The following is a 14001-nucleotide window of genomic DNA, read 5'->3' on the forward strand; positions in this document are numbered from 1 at the left end:
GGCAGGTTGAAGAGGAAACGTATTGAGAATGTAGATATAAACTCAGAAAGAATAAGGACATGCTGAATCAGAATAAACGTCTTACATAAATTCAATATGAAATCAATTGTGTAAATAAGTAAAAATTATATCAAAACCAGTATCAGGAACCTAAGTCGAACTCACCATGTCATTGGGTCAGAGAAACTATTGTAATTAAGGCAAACTGTGCATGGATTCTGCAGAAACTGCTTCGTTGAAAGTGAATTGGACAACTACCTGAAGTGGATAAACATCATGTTTATAAAAAGAGAGAAGTAAATTGAGACTAATTGGTTCCTCTTCACAACAGAAGCTGGCACAGGTCGGTTTAGTGGTTAGGATTCAGTGCTCTTACCGCCGTGCCCCCGGGTTTGGATAGATATGATGATCGAATGATTTTCCAACATGTTGTACCATTTGATGATGACATTGTTGATCAGTCTGTCTCCAGCATTCCTAATGAGAATAGCTGAAATCCCTTTCTTCAAATCAAAGACCCAAAGTGCTACTGCAGGACTGCATTGTAATCAGGGGTATGGGGTACTGTCTCCTGCTGTGTTTCTGTGGTGTAGTGGTTATCACATTCGCCTTGCACAATAAAGGCGCCCTGGTTGGAATCCGGGGCAGAAACGTTGTCAAGTGGTTGAGTTGTACCTGTTTACTGTGGAACATTAACTGAACACAGTATCCTACAACCACGTTATGTTCTCTCTTCATAATTTCACAGAATAAACACTGAGCAAAGTAAACGTACTTTTAAACTGGCAGCAGGTGAGTGCGGGCCCAGATATTGCTGCTTTTCCCTGTCTTACTCACTGGAGAGCTGAGGAAGAGAGAATAATTAATGGGTTTATTTGAATCCAATAACTTCATAGATTTGGAATGTGCAATGGTACATGGTTGATCATTTGTTAAATTATATTTGAAATTGATCCTCAGAAAAAATCATTACTGTTGGAACTCGCTGGGTAACAGGAGAGGTTGCAATTTCTTTTTTTCTTTTGTCGCTTAAGGACCCAATGTCACCCTGAACTGTGTGACAATGAATGTTGTTTGTATTTTACATAAACGTGTCATTTTGTGGGAGAAACGTCCCTCTGGTGAAAGAGGCCTGAAATGAAAATAGAAGATACAGGCATCTTCCCTGGTGGTCTAGTGGTCAGCATTTGGCACTTTCACCGCTGCCTGGGTTCGATTCCCGGTCAGGGAACAGTGATTTATCGCCCTCGTGCAAATTGCTAAAAATTTAGCTGATTAAAACCTCAAAACGCATAAAAGCTCTGCCAGAATCAGTGGAGTATTGCATCAGTGTCGTTAATGTCATCCGTGCAACAGGTCAAAACCAAATACAGAGGTGAAGATATGGAATGAGGGAAGGGTTGTGACCGGTTGCATAGCACCAACTGTCGGGATGATGGTGTAAGGCAAAATATAGAGGTAATAGGGGAGCTTTCATTGTTTACACCGGCACAAATATCTCCCAGATCTGGTTCCAACTCTCGTGTTAAAGAAGAAGAAAACTTCTCGCTGAATCTTCCACTTTTTTAACTGCATCTTCCATCCTGATATTTTTCTTTGTGACATTTTGATATGAAACTGCACAACTAATGTGAATAAAGTTTGTGATGGGACAAATGTGTTCAACCCCTCGGGGAACTGAACTATATTGACATAGACAGAGGAACACACACAAACACATACACCGAGAGTGACAGAGGGCAAAGGAGAGGCAAACACCCCGAAAACAAGGATGTCACCAACTTGGCCAATTATTGTTCAATTTCATATTGCAAATTTAGTGAGTGTTTGCAAACGAACTGAAATAAGAAACGTGGAAATGATTGAATGATTTTTATTTCATTTAACTGATAATTAATTCTGAAGGCAGTTTGCTAAAGTTAGGAATTGCCAATAATGCTTTCATTAGTCTCTGTGGCGAAATTGGTCAGCGCGTTCGGCTGTTAACCGAAAGGTTATTGTGGATTCATTGTGGATACATGGAAACAGTCTGATCCTACCCACTGCAGACACATCCATATCACTGGGAACCAGCTCTCCTACACCAAGTGCCGTCTCCCTTCGAGCATTTCGGTGTCTTGTCTGTTACCAAGTATTCTGATTGTCCTGAAGCCGATGTTAGGTTTGAATTCCTGATGTGCAGTAACGGGAATCCTTTCAATGTCTCAGATCAGTTAATTTCACTGATAACATTAGAGTCAATGTTCCAGCATCTTAAAGAAGGGAAAGGTGCCTTGCCTTTCTCTGTTCAGTTGGACAGTTCACCCTTCATTCTCCTCGGATTCGATTCCTCAAAAGGGACTTCCTTTTTATTCTTGAGTTCCCTGACCACATCTGGCAGCATCTTTGGATTGAGAGGCAGAATTAACAGTTCAGATGCAGCGCAGTTCTGATGAAATGTTGCAGACCTGAAATAAAAACGATGTTTCTCTCTCCAGAGACGCTATCAGATCTGCTGAGAATTCCAGCATTTTCTGTTTCATTTCATATAGCCGGCATCTGCAGTATTTTGATTTTCTTTAAATGATTTGTGTTAAGAATGTGGAATCCATGATCAGTAGACTCCAAGATCCTTGTCTGAGCTGAAACCGTATAGGTAAACTCACAATGTTAACATATTGTTCACCAGCTGGAAATGGAAAGGGATTCACCCTATCAACTCATTTACTGACACCGCAACACAGTCTCAGTGGTGAGAGACCATTCAGATACTTCATGCATGTGAAAGGATTTATTCAGTTAGCCCACAAGTTAACACTCCAGCTTTAAAAGTTCAAAGGATTTGATCCACAATTGAAGCATTGCTACTGGCAAGACACGGTTTAAATATTCCATGTATATTGAAGAAATATCATCAGTTCACCCCATCTGCTGAGACTTTAGTGAGTCCAGATCTAACTGTAAGAGTTTGTTCTGCTGTTACTAGTTACATCCAGGAGAGAATTGTTGCGGATGTCAGTGCAATTTGGTCGCTGCATCAGTTTACTCAACAATTTGAAATGTTGGCCCTATGGCCCCCATCGTATTCTGATCAGAGGACATAGATTTTGATTCTATATATCGACGTTCAATGGCGGAGCGGACACCCAGCATTCGCTGCGGCTCAGAATGTGCCCTATCTTCACTAGAGAAGCTCGATGCGCATGCGTTCATCCACTAATCTTTGGAGCATGCGCATTGCGGTCTGTTTCACGAGCATGCGCAGTGCTGGTCTGTGACTGAAGCTGCTCAGAGAGCGAGTGAATGTCGAATGGAGGAAACTAAGAGAGTTAGTGGGTGTGTGAGGAGGAATGGAGCCAGCGGAGTGGGCAGGGAGGCTTCATAAAGACACAGTGCAGGCCACAGATCCCAAATAACAAGGTACCGGTCTTGTATTTGCAGAGAACAGGCCGATAAATATCTGGATTTCTCCCTTCGCCAGGCCGGGGATAACGGCCGCCATCTTTATAGGGGGCAATGTGCAGCAGGGCGCATGCGCGGTAATCCTGGTCCAGGTAGCAGGAGGAGAGAATGTTAATTTCTGTCCAGGACTGACAGGGATGGATTTTGGAAACTCCTTTTACAGGGGGTTAGAACGGGAGGATTTACACACAGCAAACTCAGACCAGGAGAAATGTTTCTCTTCTCAATTTCTACCCTAGACTGACAGGAATGGATTTTTAGTACTCCATGTATAGGATGTTAGAAAATGAGGTTTTGCAGATAGGAAATTCAAACCAAACATCACCTCAAAGTCTGATGGAATCACTCGATTCATCAGGACCTGGATATTATCAGCCTCTGAGTGTAAGCAATAAGTTCTAGGTCATTAGCACTCACTGTGTAAAATTTCTTCCTCATATCTCTCCGGTAGATCTTGCCTAAAATCTTTAAACTGTGTCCCTGCATCATTTTACGATTAGTTTATGGAAACAGCCTTTAACTGGCTCATATAAACCTCAGGATCCTCACATCCTTCATAATGTGTGGTGATCACTGCTTTGCACAGACCCAGATGTTCTGTGTGTCTGTGACATCATCACACATCGACAATTACGCTGTGACATCATCATACATCGACAATTACACGGTGACATCACCCCGCCCCCCGGGTATTTCCTCAACTAGGAGATTTTTCTCTGACTCCAGTGCTTATGATATCTTTCCAGCTGCAGGCTCCAGCAGGAGATTTTAAATATAAAAATGGTGAAATTGTTTCAGAAGCGAGTATTTCAAAGTACCATTCATCCACAATTTCGAGTTTTTAGTTCTGAGCTCTGTTTCTGTGAGAGGTTCCATTGCTCTGGGGCTGGTGTGAGTCCTTTCCTGTGGATCTGAACCCATGACCATCCATTGCTCTGTTTCGCCTCTGCCCTCCCTGATCACCTCTCTACCATTGTCTAACTTCCTCTGTCTCTAATATTGTGTGTAGTTTAGCTGTGTTTAGGATTTTACTGTTAATCCTGCCGACTGTCTCAATGAGGTGTCCACCACTGCCCATTCACTGACCATGTGCTGCTGGCTTCCCAGCTTTATCTTCCCACAGTATCTTTCATAGTCAGGAATTGTTTTTCCTGTGTTATAGTCCATTTCTCTTCCACTTCTGAGCTTAGATGGCCCATCAGATTTTGCACCATCTTTATTCCCCATATTTCATTCTGCACACCCTGAAATGTTAACTCTTTGTTTCACTCTCCACAGATACTGCCTGACCTGCTAAGTTTTTCCAATAGCGCTAGCGGAAGTGAACTGGCAAATTAGGTAAGGGGATGGGCCAATGGAGATGCAGTGGCAGACATTTGAGGGGATATTTCAGAATACACAGAATAAATAGATACATTCAAACAAGAGAGAAAAGTTTCAAGGGGATGACCCTCACATGTAGTTAACTCAGAAAGTTAAAGATAATATCAAACTTAAAGGAAATTGCGCAAAGATGGATGGCAGATCAGAAGATTGGTTAGAATATTTTAAAACTGCAAAGGATGATGAAGGGATTTATAATGATGGGAAAATTAGAGTATGAGTGAAAGCCAGCTAGAAAGATAAAGGCAGATAGTAAGATAAGAAAAGAAGTTCTATAGACATTGAAAAATGAAAAGAGTTATGAAAGTGAACATTGGTCCTATAGAAAGTGAGTCTGTAAATTAATAATAGAAAATAAGGAGCTGGCAGATGAATTAAACAGGTATTTACATTGGTCTTCAGAAAATAGGATCAAAGTAACATCCCAAAAAATAGGTGTAAATCGGGACCTGGAAGGGAGGGAGGAACTCAAGAAAATTACAATCACCAGTGAAGTGGTACTGAGCAAATTGTTGAAGCTGTGGGCTGACAAGTCCCTGGTTCCTGTTGGACTTCATCATAGGGTCTTAAAAGAAGTGGCTAGTGACATAGTTGATGCATTGGTTTTAATTTATTAAAATTCCCTAGACTCAGGGAGGTTCCATTAGATTGGAAATTAGCAAATGTAACTCCTTTATTCAAAAAGGGAGGGAGACAGAAAGCAGGAAATTACAGACCAGTTAGCTTAATGTCTGTTGTAGGCAAAATGTTAGAAGCTATTATTAAAGACATTGTAGCAGAGCATGAAGAAAAATTAAAGGTAATCAGGCAGAGTCAATATGGTTTTGTGAAAGGGAAATCATGTTTAACCAATTTAATGGAGTTCTTTGGAGTCATGTGTGCTGTGGATGAAGGGGAATCGCTGGATGTGCTGCATGTAGATTTCCAGAAGGCATTTGATAAAGGTTCCACATCAAAGGTTATTGTGGAAAATAAAAGCTCATGGTGTAGTGGGTAACATATCGGCATGGGTAGAAGATTGGCTAGCTAACAGGAAACAGAGTTGGCATAAATGTGTGTTTTTCTGGTTGGTGAGATGTAATGAATGGTGTGCCACTGGGATTAGTACTGGAGCCTCAACTTTTTACAGTTTATATAAAGGACTTGGATGAAGGGACCAAGGGTATGGTTGCTAAATTTGCTGATGACACAAAGGTAGGAAATTAAGCTGTGAAGAGGACATAAGGAGGCTACAAAGGGACATAGATAGGTTAAGTGAGTGGCAAAGATCTGGCAAATGGAGTGTAATGTGGGCAAATGTGGAATTGTTCATCTTGGCAGGCAGAATAAAAAAAACATATCTAAATGGTGAGAGATTGCAGAGCTCTTGAGATTCAGGGGGATCTGGGTGTCCTAGTGCATGAATCACAAAAGGTTAGTATGCAGGTACAACGGGTAATTAGGAACGCTAATAGAATGTTAATATTTATTGTGAGAGGAATTGAGAACAAAAGTAGGGAGGTTATGCTTCAGTTGTACAGGGCACAGGTGAGATCACATCTGGAGAACTGTGTACAGTATTGGTCTCCTTATTTCAGGAAACATGTAAATGTGTTAGATGCAGCTTAGAAAAAGGTTACTAGACTAATACCAGGAATGGGCAGATTGTGTTATGTGGAAAAATTGGACAGGTTCGGCTTGTATCGCTGGAGTTTAGAAGGGGAAGATATGACTTGAATCAAACCTTTAAGATCCTGAGGGATTTTGACAGGGTCGTTGTGGCGAGGAACTTTCCTCTTGTGGGAGAATTCAGAACGAGGGGTCACTGTTTAAAAATAAGGGGGCGCCGATTTAAGACAGAGATGAGGGGAATGCTTCTCTCTCAGAGGGTAGTGAATCTTTGGAATTCTCATCCTCAAAAGGCAGATGAACTGAGTGGAGGGCTGAGTCAGCGATGTTACTGAGTGAAAATAGATGGTCTTGGTGAAGATGTGGATTTTTGTTTGGAAGCTCATCTTGGGGTGAAATATTTCACCATGGTTGTGAACAGTCTGGTTCAGTCTCAGACACTTGTCAGGGAGAGGGATGGAGTCGGTGTCAAGGGAGTGGAGTTTGTAGCGGGGAATGAAGACAATGACTTTGGTCTTCCCAATTTTTAAATGGAGGAAATTTCTCCCCATCCATTACTGGATGTCAGACAAGTCAGGATGGTGTGTGACTTGGAGGGGAACTTGGAAGTGATGGTGTTCACATACACCTGCTACCCTGGCTCTTCTCGTTGGAAGAGTTTGATGGTTTGGGAGATTCTATCAAAGTTCTGGTCAAGTTGCAGTGATACAAAATCTTGCTTATCACCTGCATCTCACATCTCTCTCTCTCTGCTCCAATAGAGGCCAGAGTTTGTATAGATCCAGACAGCATGACAGGTTCCCTTCCCTGAAGGACATTAGTGAACCAGTTGGGTTTTTATGACAATCCAGCAGTTTTCATGGTCACTTTTTCCTCGTGCCGGCCCCACAAATTCCCAGATTCATTCAGCTCAATTTCACAACCTGCCTTTGTGTTTCTGTGGGTTCTCTCTCACTCCCTTTTTTCTGTTTTAAATCAGTTTCACAGGGTATCAGAAGGAGAGAACTTGTGGTTGGGAAACTGAAACCAAACATCACATCAGGATCTGACGGAGTCGAGTCGCCCAATTTATCGTAACCTGAACATTATCGGATTTTGAACATGGAAGGAAAAAGCATCGTTCACAGTGGGGAGAAACTGTACACATGTCCTGTGTGTGGACGAGGCTTCAGCCGATTATTTGACCTGTCGGAACATAAATGCAGTCACAAAGCAGAGAAGATGTGGGGATTGTGGGAAGGGATTTAATTACCCAGTTCAACTGGAAACTCATCGGCGCATTCACACTGGCGAGAGACCGTTCACCTGCTCCGAGTGTGAGGAGGGATTCACTCAGTCACCCAACCTGCAGAGACACCAGCGAGTTCACACAGGGGAGAGACCTTTCAAATGTCTGGACTGTGGGAAGGGCTTTAAAAGTTCTGGGGAACTGATGTCCCATCAACGTGTTCACACTGATGAGAGACCGTTCAGGTGCTCTCAGTGTGGGACTGGGTTTATATGGTCATCTCAACTCACTGAACACCAGCGAATTCACACTGGGGAGAGGCTGTTCACCTGCTTTGAATGTGGGAAGGGATTTAATCGGTCATCGAACCTGCAGACACACCAGGGAGTTCACACTGGGGAGAAACCATTCACTTGCTCTGAGTGTGGGAAAAGTTTCAGTCAGTTATCCCACGTGATAACACACCAGCGAGTTCACAAGTAACTACAGTGATGGGATTTTGCTGTTCATCACATCCAGGACTGAACCATATTCATTGGGGTTTGTTTTTGCTGATGTTAATGAACTCCAGCCCAGTTATAGGTTTTAATATTCTGGATAAAATTCAAATAAATCCGCTTGGTGTTTTACAGTGTGATGAATCTTTTCAATATCTCTGACACAAGTTAGTTCCTTTCAAAGTGCTCTCCCTCGCTCCTCCATCCTCACCTCCAATAATAAGTATGAGGAACCCATGGAGCTTCTATGTCACTAAGATTGAGACAATTCGATCAGCTGCCTCTGCTGCTTCCCTCCCTTCCACTAGCTCACTGGGACAAACTGTCTCTAAAGCTTTCCTTTGTCTGAGCCCTGAACCCACATCTTTATCTAGTTTCTCTCCCATTTCCCCTCAGTGCTCACCTTGTCCTTGAGACCCACCTCCTGCTCCATCAAGCCTATTCCTACTGAACTCTTGATCACCCAAACTCTCCCTCACTTCTTTCTCCGTCTGTCTGCAGTCTTTGACACCATTGACCAAATCTTCCTCCTCCAATGCCTGTCCACTGGTGTCCAGCTGGGTGGGACTGCACACTCTTGATTCCTTTCTTATCAATCTCATTGTAGCCAGAGAATCACCTGCAGTAACTGTGGCTATTTGAGTTACAATTTCACAGATTGACTCACTCAGTAAGTGATCAGATCTCACTGAACTTAGATATAAAAATGATCCATTATCAGTCTCACAGTGACGGTATCTTACAGACCAAGTCTTTCTTAAGATCAATGGAGAAGAGTGAAAACATTCTCGTCCACAACCCAAGCACATAGTGAGAAAAAATATCTGAAAATTCCCTTTAAAATGAAAGGTACAGCAGAACGACACTGCACTGCTCTGTTACAGACTTATTGAAACAGATTCATTGTCACCTTCTCCCTTCCCACATTCGAGGGCATTTTCCACACACTTTCCAGATGACACAGTCATTTACTTGTACTTCTTGCTATTCAGTATTGTGTTTTCACTGCTCACAATGTGATCTCCTCTACGCTGAGGAGACTAATTCCCGATTGGGTGACTGTTTTGCGGAACATCACCATTCAGTCTGCAACTGTGATCCTGAGCTTCTGCTCATTTACTGTTTTAATTCTAGGAATCACTTTTGGTCTGAACTCTCTGTCCTCAGCCTCCTGCACTGTTCCAATGAAGCTCAGTGGAAGCTCGGGAAACAGCAGCTCATCTTTTATTTGACACTTCACAACCTCCTAGACTCAAGCTTCATTTCAACAATTTCAGATCATTGCCACCACTCCCATTTTTTTCAGACAGTCGGTTCTGCTGTTGCCATTTATCCCTCCTCTGGACCTGTCTTTTGTTTCTCCTCTTGTCCCATTAGTTTATTTACTTGTCTCATTATCACCCAATGTTGTATCATCATCCCCTTTCTCATTTAATCACTCCAGCCTTCCATCCCATCACAAGACCGTTTGTCCTTTCCTCGTCTCTTTTCCCTGACTCTGTACTTGTTTGTAAACTCCAAATTCTTCAATTTTCTATAAAAAGCCAGCGACCTGAAACATTCACTCTGTTTCTATCTCCATAGAAGCTGTTGACCTGCTGAATGTTTCCAACATTTTCTGTTTTGTGCTCGGATTTCCAGCATCTGCAGTATCTTGTTTCAGGGTCACAGTGGATCAGTTTTCTCTGAATTATCGTTCCCTGTTTAAAGGTGAAGAAGGGGATTTTAAAGAATGAGACAATAACTGTCCCCCTGTTAACTCACTGTTAATTCCTCCTCAGTAACAATTGTAAACACAAAGCTTCCAGCCGGGATTGAACCGGGGACTTTCTCATGTAAAGTAAAGGTGATAATCAGTGCACTAAGGAAATGAGTGTGAATCCCCCCCGGACAGAGGGGAACTGACCATCCATCTCTAGCTCTAATTCCCAAACAGAAAATGCTGCCAAGAATCAGCAAGTCAGGCTGAGTCTGTGGCCGCTCTCACCATTTGAAACCGTCACAATGCCCGGCTGATTGACGGCAGGTCCGGACCAATAGGAAGAGGGGGCGGGACTGGAGGACCGAACGAGAGTGGATGGTCCTCCAACCAATCGGAGTGAATGAGGGGCGGGGCCGTGCTGGGAGTGAAGCATGCGCAGTGTGAGTAATGGCGATGAAAAGACGCTTGTTTCTTAGTCCCGCAATCGGTGAGTGGATAAAATGGTGGCGAGAAGGGAGCGATGGAACAGGCCAGTGGGCGGGTTGGCTTCGTAAACTTATTGTGTAAACGGCGAACCCAGAAAAAGAACTTATGGTAAACTTTGGACCGTCCCTTCGTTTACGCCGAGGTTTCTCCCACTTTCAGGCCCAGGCTTAACTGCCGCCATCTTTATTGGGGGCAAGGCCCGGCGGAGCGCATGCGCGGCGGCCATCTTTATTGGGGTCAACTTTTTGGAATCTTCATTGACAGAATAAGAACAACTTGTCCATCAAACTGCTTCATGCTTTGAGTTACAATGTCTTATTGATGAGCTGGAACAACGGTATATGTTCAAGTCAGTGACAATAATTCGTTTTTATACTGGGGCTTTAACATAATAAAACTTCACAAGGCATTTCACAGAAATGTTACAAAGTAACATTTGACACTGAGCCACATAAGGAGATATTAGGGCAAGTGACCAAAAGCTTGGTCAAAGAGGTCGGTTTTAAGGAATGATTTGTAGGGGAGAAAGAGAGGTGGAGAAGTCCAAGGACAAAAGTCCAGAACTTGTGGCCTTGGCAAATGAAAGCACAGTCGCCAATGGTGAAGTGATTAAAATCAGGAATGCTCAAGAGGCTGGAATTAGATGAGTTTAGAGATCTCGGAGGAGTGTGTGGCTGGAGGAGATTACAGAGACAGGGATGATCACAACCATGGAGGAAAACAAGGATGAGAAATATAAAGTTTAGTTGCTTCCTAATGAGGAACCTTTCTGGGTCACTGAGCACAGGGGAGCTGGGTGAACAAGACTTGGTGCAAGTAAGCACACGGGCAGCAGAGTTTTGAATGACCACAAGATTACAGGGAGGTTGAATGTGGGAGGCCGGCCGGGAGTGTGTTAGGATAGTTAAGTCTAGAGGTAACAAAGGAATGGATGAGAGTTTCAGCAGCAGATGAGCTGAGCCTGGGGTGGAGTCGGGCGATGTTACTGAGGTGGAAATAGGCGGTCTTGGTGATGATGTGGATATGTGGTTGGAAGCTCATCTTGGGGTGAAATATTTCACCATGGTTGTGAACAGCCTGATTCAGTCTCAGACAGTTATCAGGGAGAGGGATGGAGTCGGTGTCTGGGGAGTGGAGTTTGTAGTGGGGGCTGAAGACAATGGCATCAGTCTTCTCAATATTTAAATGGAGAAAATGTCTGCTCATCCAGTACTGGATGTCAGACAAGTCAGGACAGTGTGTGACTCGCAGGGGAACTTGGAGTTTATCGTGTTCACATACACCTGCTACCCTGGTCCTTCTAGGGGGAGGAGGTTGAGGGTTTGGGAAATTCTGTCGAAGTTCTGGTTGCGTTGTAGAAATATGAAATGTTTCTCCTTCACCCCCTGCTGCTCCTAGATACCTCTTTCTCTCTCTATCTATGTGCTCTCATAGAGGCCAGAGTCTTATGTAAGCCCAGACCGGGTGGCAGGTTCCCTTCCCTGAAGGACATTAGTGAACCAGTTGGGTTTTTATGACAATCCAGCAGTTTTCATGGTCACTTTTTCTTAGTGCCGGCCCCACAAATTCCCAGATTCATTCAGCTCAATTTCACAACCTGCCTTTGTGATTTTGTGGGTTGTCTCACTCCCTTTTTTCTGTTTTAAATCAATTTCACAGGGTGTTAGAAGGGGATGATTTGCAGTCGGGAAACTGAAACCAAACATCACATCAGGATCTGACGGAGTCGCCCAATTTATCACAACCTGAATATCATCGGAGTTTGAACATGGAAAGAAGTTGTACTGTTCACAGTGGGGGGGAAATGATACACGTGCTCTGTGTGTGGATGTGGCTTCAGCCGATCATCTGATCTGTCAAAACATAAATGTGATCACAACGGAGACAAAGCACAGAAATGTGAAGACTGTGGGAAGGGATTCAGATCCCTCTCTCAGCTGGAAACCCATCGGTGCTGTCAGACTGGGGAGAGACCGTTTCCCTGCTTCACCTTTGGGAAGGGATTCACTTAGTTATCCCACCTGCTGAGGCACCAGCGAGTTCACACTGGGGAGAGGCCTTTTACATGCCCAGACTGTGAGAAGTGCAATAAAAGTTTTGGAGATCTGATGTCCCACCAACATATTCACACCGATGAGAGACCGTTCAGGTGCTCTCACTGTGGGACTGGGTTCAGGCAATCATCTGACCTCATTGTACACCAGCGAGTTCACACTGGGGAGAGGCCGTTCACCTGCTCCCAGTGTGGAAAGACATTCACTCAGTCATCCACCATGATGCGACACCAGCGACTTCACACCGGGGAGAGGCCATTCACCTGCTCTGAGTGTGGGAAGGGATTCACTCAGTCTTCCAACCTGATGAGGCACCATCGAGTTCACACTGGGGAGAAGCCATTCACCTGCTCCGAGTTTGGGAAGGGATTCACTCAGTTGTCCGAGTTGCTGTCACATCAGCGAGTTCACACTGGGGAGAGACCTTTTAAATGTCAAGACTGTGGGAAGTGCTACAAAAGTACTGGAGAGCTGTTGTCCCATCAACGTGTTCACACTGACGAGAGACCGTTCAGGTGCTCTCACTGCGGGACTGGATTCAGGCGATCATCTCAACTCACTCTACACCAGCGAGTTCACACTGGGGAGAGGCCGTTCACCTGCTCCGAGTGTGGGAAGGGATTCACTCAGTCATCTCACCTGCTGATACACCAGCGAGTTCACACTGATGAGAGACCTTTTAAATGCCCAGACTGTGGGAAGTGCTATAAACATTCTGGTGAACTGATGTCCCATCAACATGTTCACAATGATGAGAGACATTTTAAATGCCCAGACTGTGGGAAGTGTTTTAAAAGTTCCAAGAACCTGATGTCCCATCAACGTGTTCACACTGACGACCGACCATTCAGGTGCTCTCACTGTGGGACTGGGTTCAAGACATCATCTGAACTCACTGTACACCAGCGAATTCACACTGGGGAGAGGCCGTTCACCTGCTCTGAGTGTGGGAAAGGATTCACTCACTTATCCAACCCGCTGAGACACCAGCGAGTTCACACTGGGGAGAGGCCATTCACCTGCTCCCAGTGTGGGAAGGGATTCACTCGGTCATCAAACCTGCTGAGACACCAGCGAGTTCACAAGTAACTGCAGTGAATGGATTTTGCTGTTAATCACATCCAAAACTGAATCATATTCATTGGAGTCTGTTTCTGCTGAAGTTAATAAGCTCCACTCACATATAGGGGTTAATATTCTGGCTAAAAATCAAATAAATCAGCTTTTTGTTGAATGCACACTGTTATTATCTCTCACACAAGTTAGCTTCTTTTAAAGTGCTCTCCCTCTCCCCTGTCTCCTCCATCCTCACCACCAGCAACAAGTGTGCGGAGCTCATGGAGCTTCTTTGTCACTAAGATTGACACAATCTGATCAGCTGCCTCTGCTGCTTCCCTCCCTTCCACTAGCCCACCAGAACAAACTGTATTTAAAGTCCCCCCTTGTCTGAGCCCTGAACCCACATCTTTCTTTAGTTTCCCCACCCCCATTTCCCCTCATGCCACCTTAGTGCTCATCTTGTCCATGAGACCCACCTCCTGCTCCATTGACTCTATTCCCACTAAACTGCTGATCACCCAACTACCCCATGTTCAATCAGAT

At 44.1% G+C, this 14001-nt stretch overlaps 1 protein-coding gene across 1 annotated transcript in view; it reads left to right on the forward strand.

Annotated features, from left to right (window-relative positions):
• LOC144673673 (uncharacterized) overlaps positions 1 to 13633 on the forward strand; it is a gene marked incomplete at its 5' end in the record, with an annotated part of 65995 nt that extends 52362 nt beyond the window's left edge. Inside the window, 3 exon segments of the mRNA XM_078535400.1 lie at positions 7598 to 8103; positions 12441 to 13138; positions 13223 to 13633. Coding sequence (XP_078391526.1) covers positions 7598 to 8103; positions 12441 to 13138; positions 13223 to 13488 — 1470 coding nt within the window.
• Positions 13634 to 14001: the final 368 nt, after the last annotated feature.

The sequence above is a fragment of the Cetorhinus maximus genome, unplaced genomic scaffold, assembly GCF_964194155.1.
Source record: "Cetorhinus maximus unplaced genomic scaffold, sCetMax3.hap1.1 HAP1_SCAFFOLD_431, whole genome shotgun sequence".
NCBI classification, from domain to species: Eukaryota; Metazoa; Chordata; class Chondrichthyes; order Lamniformes; family Cetorhinidae; genus Cetorhinus; species Cetorhinus maximus.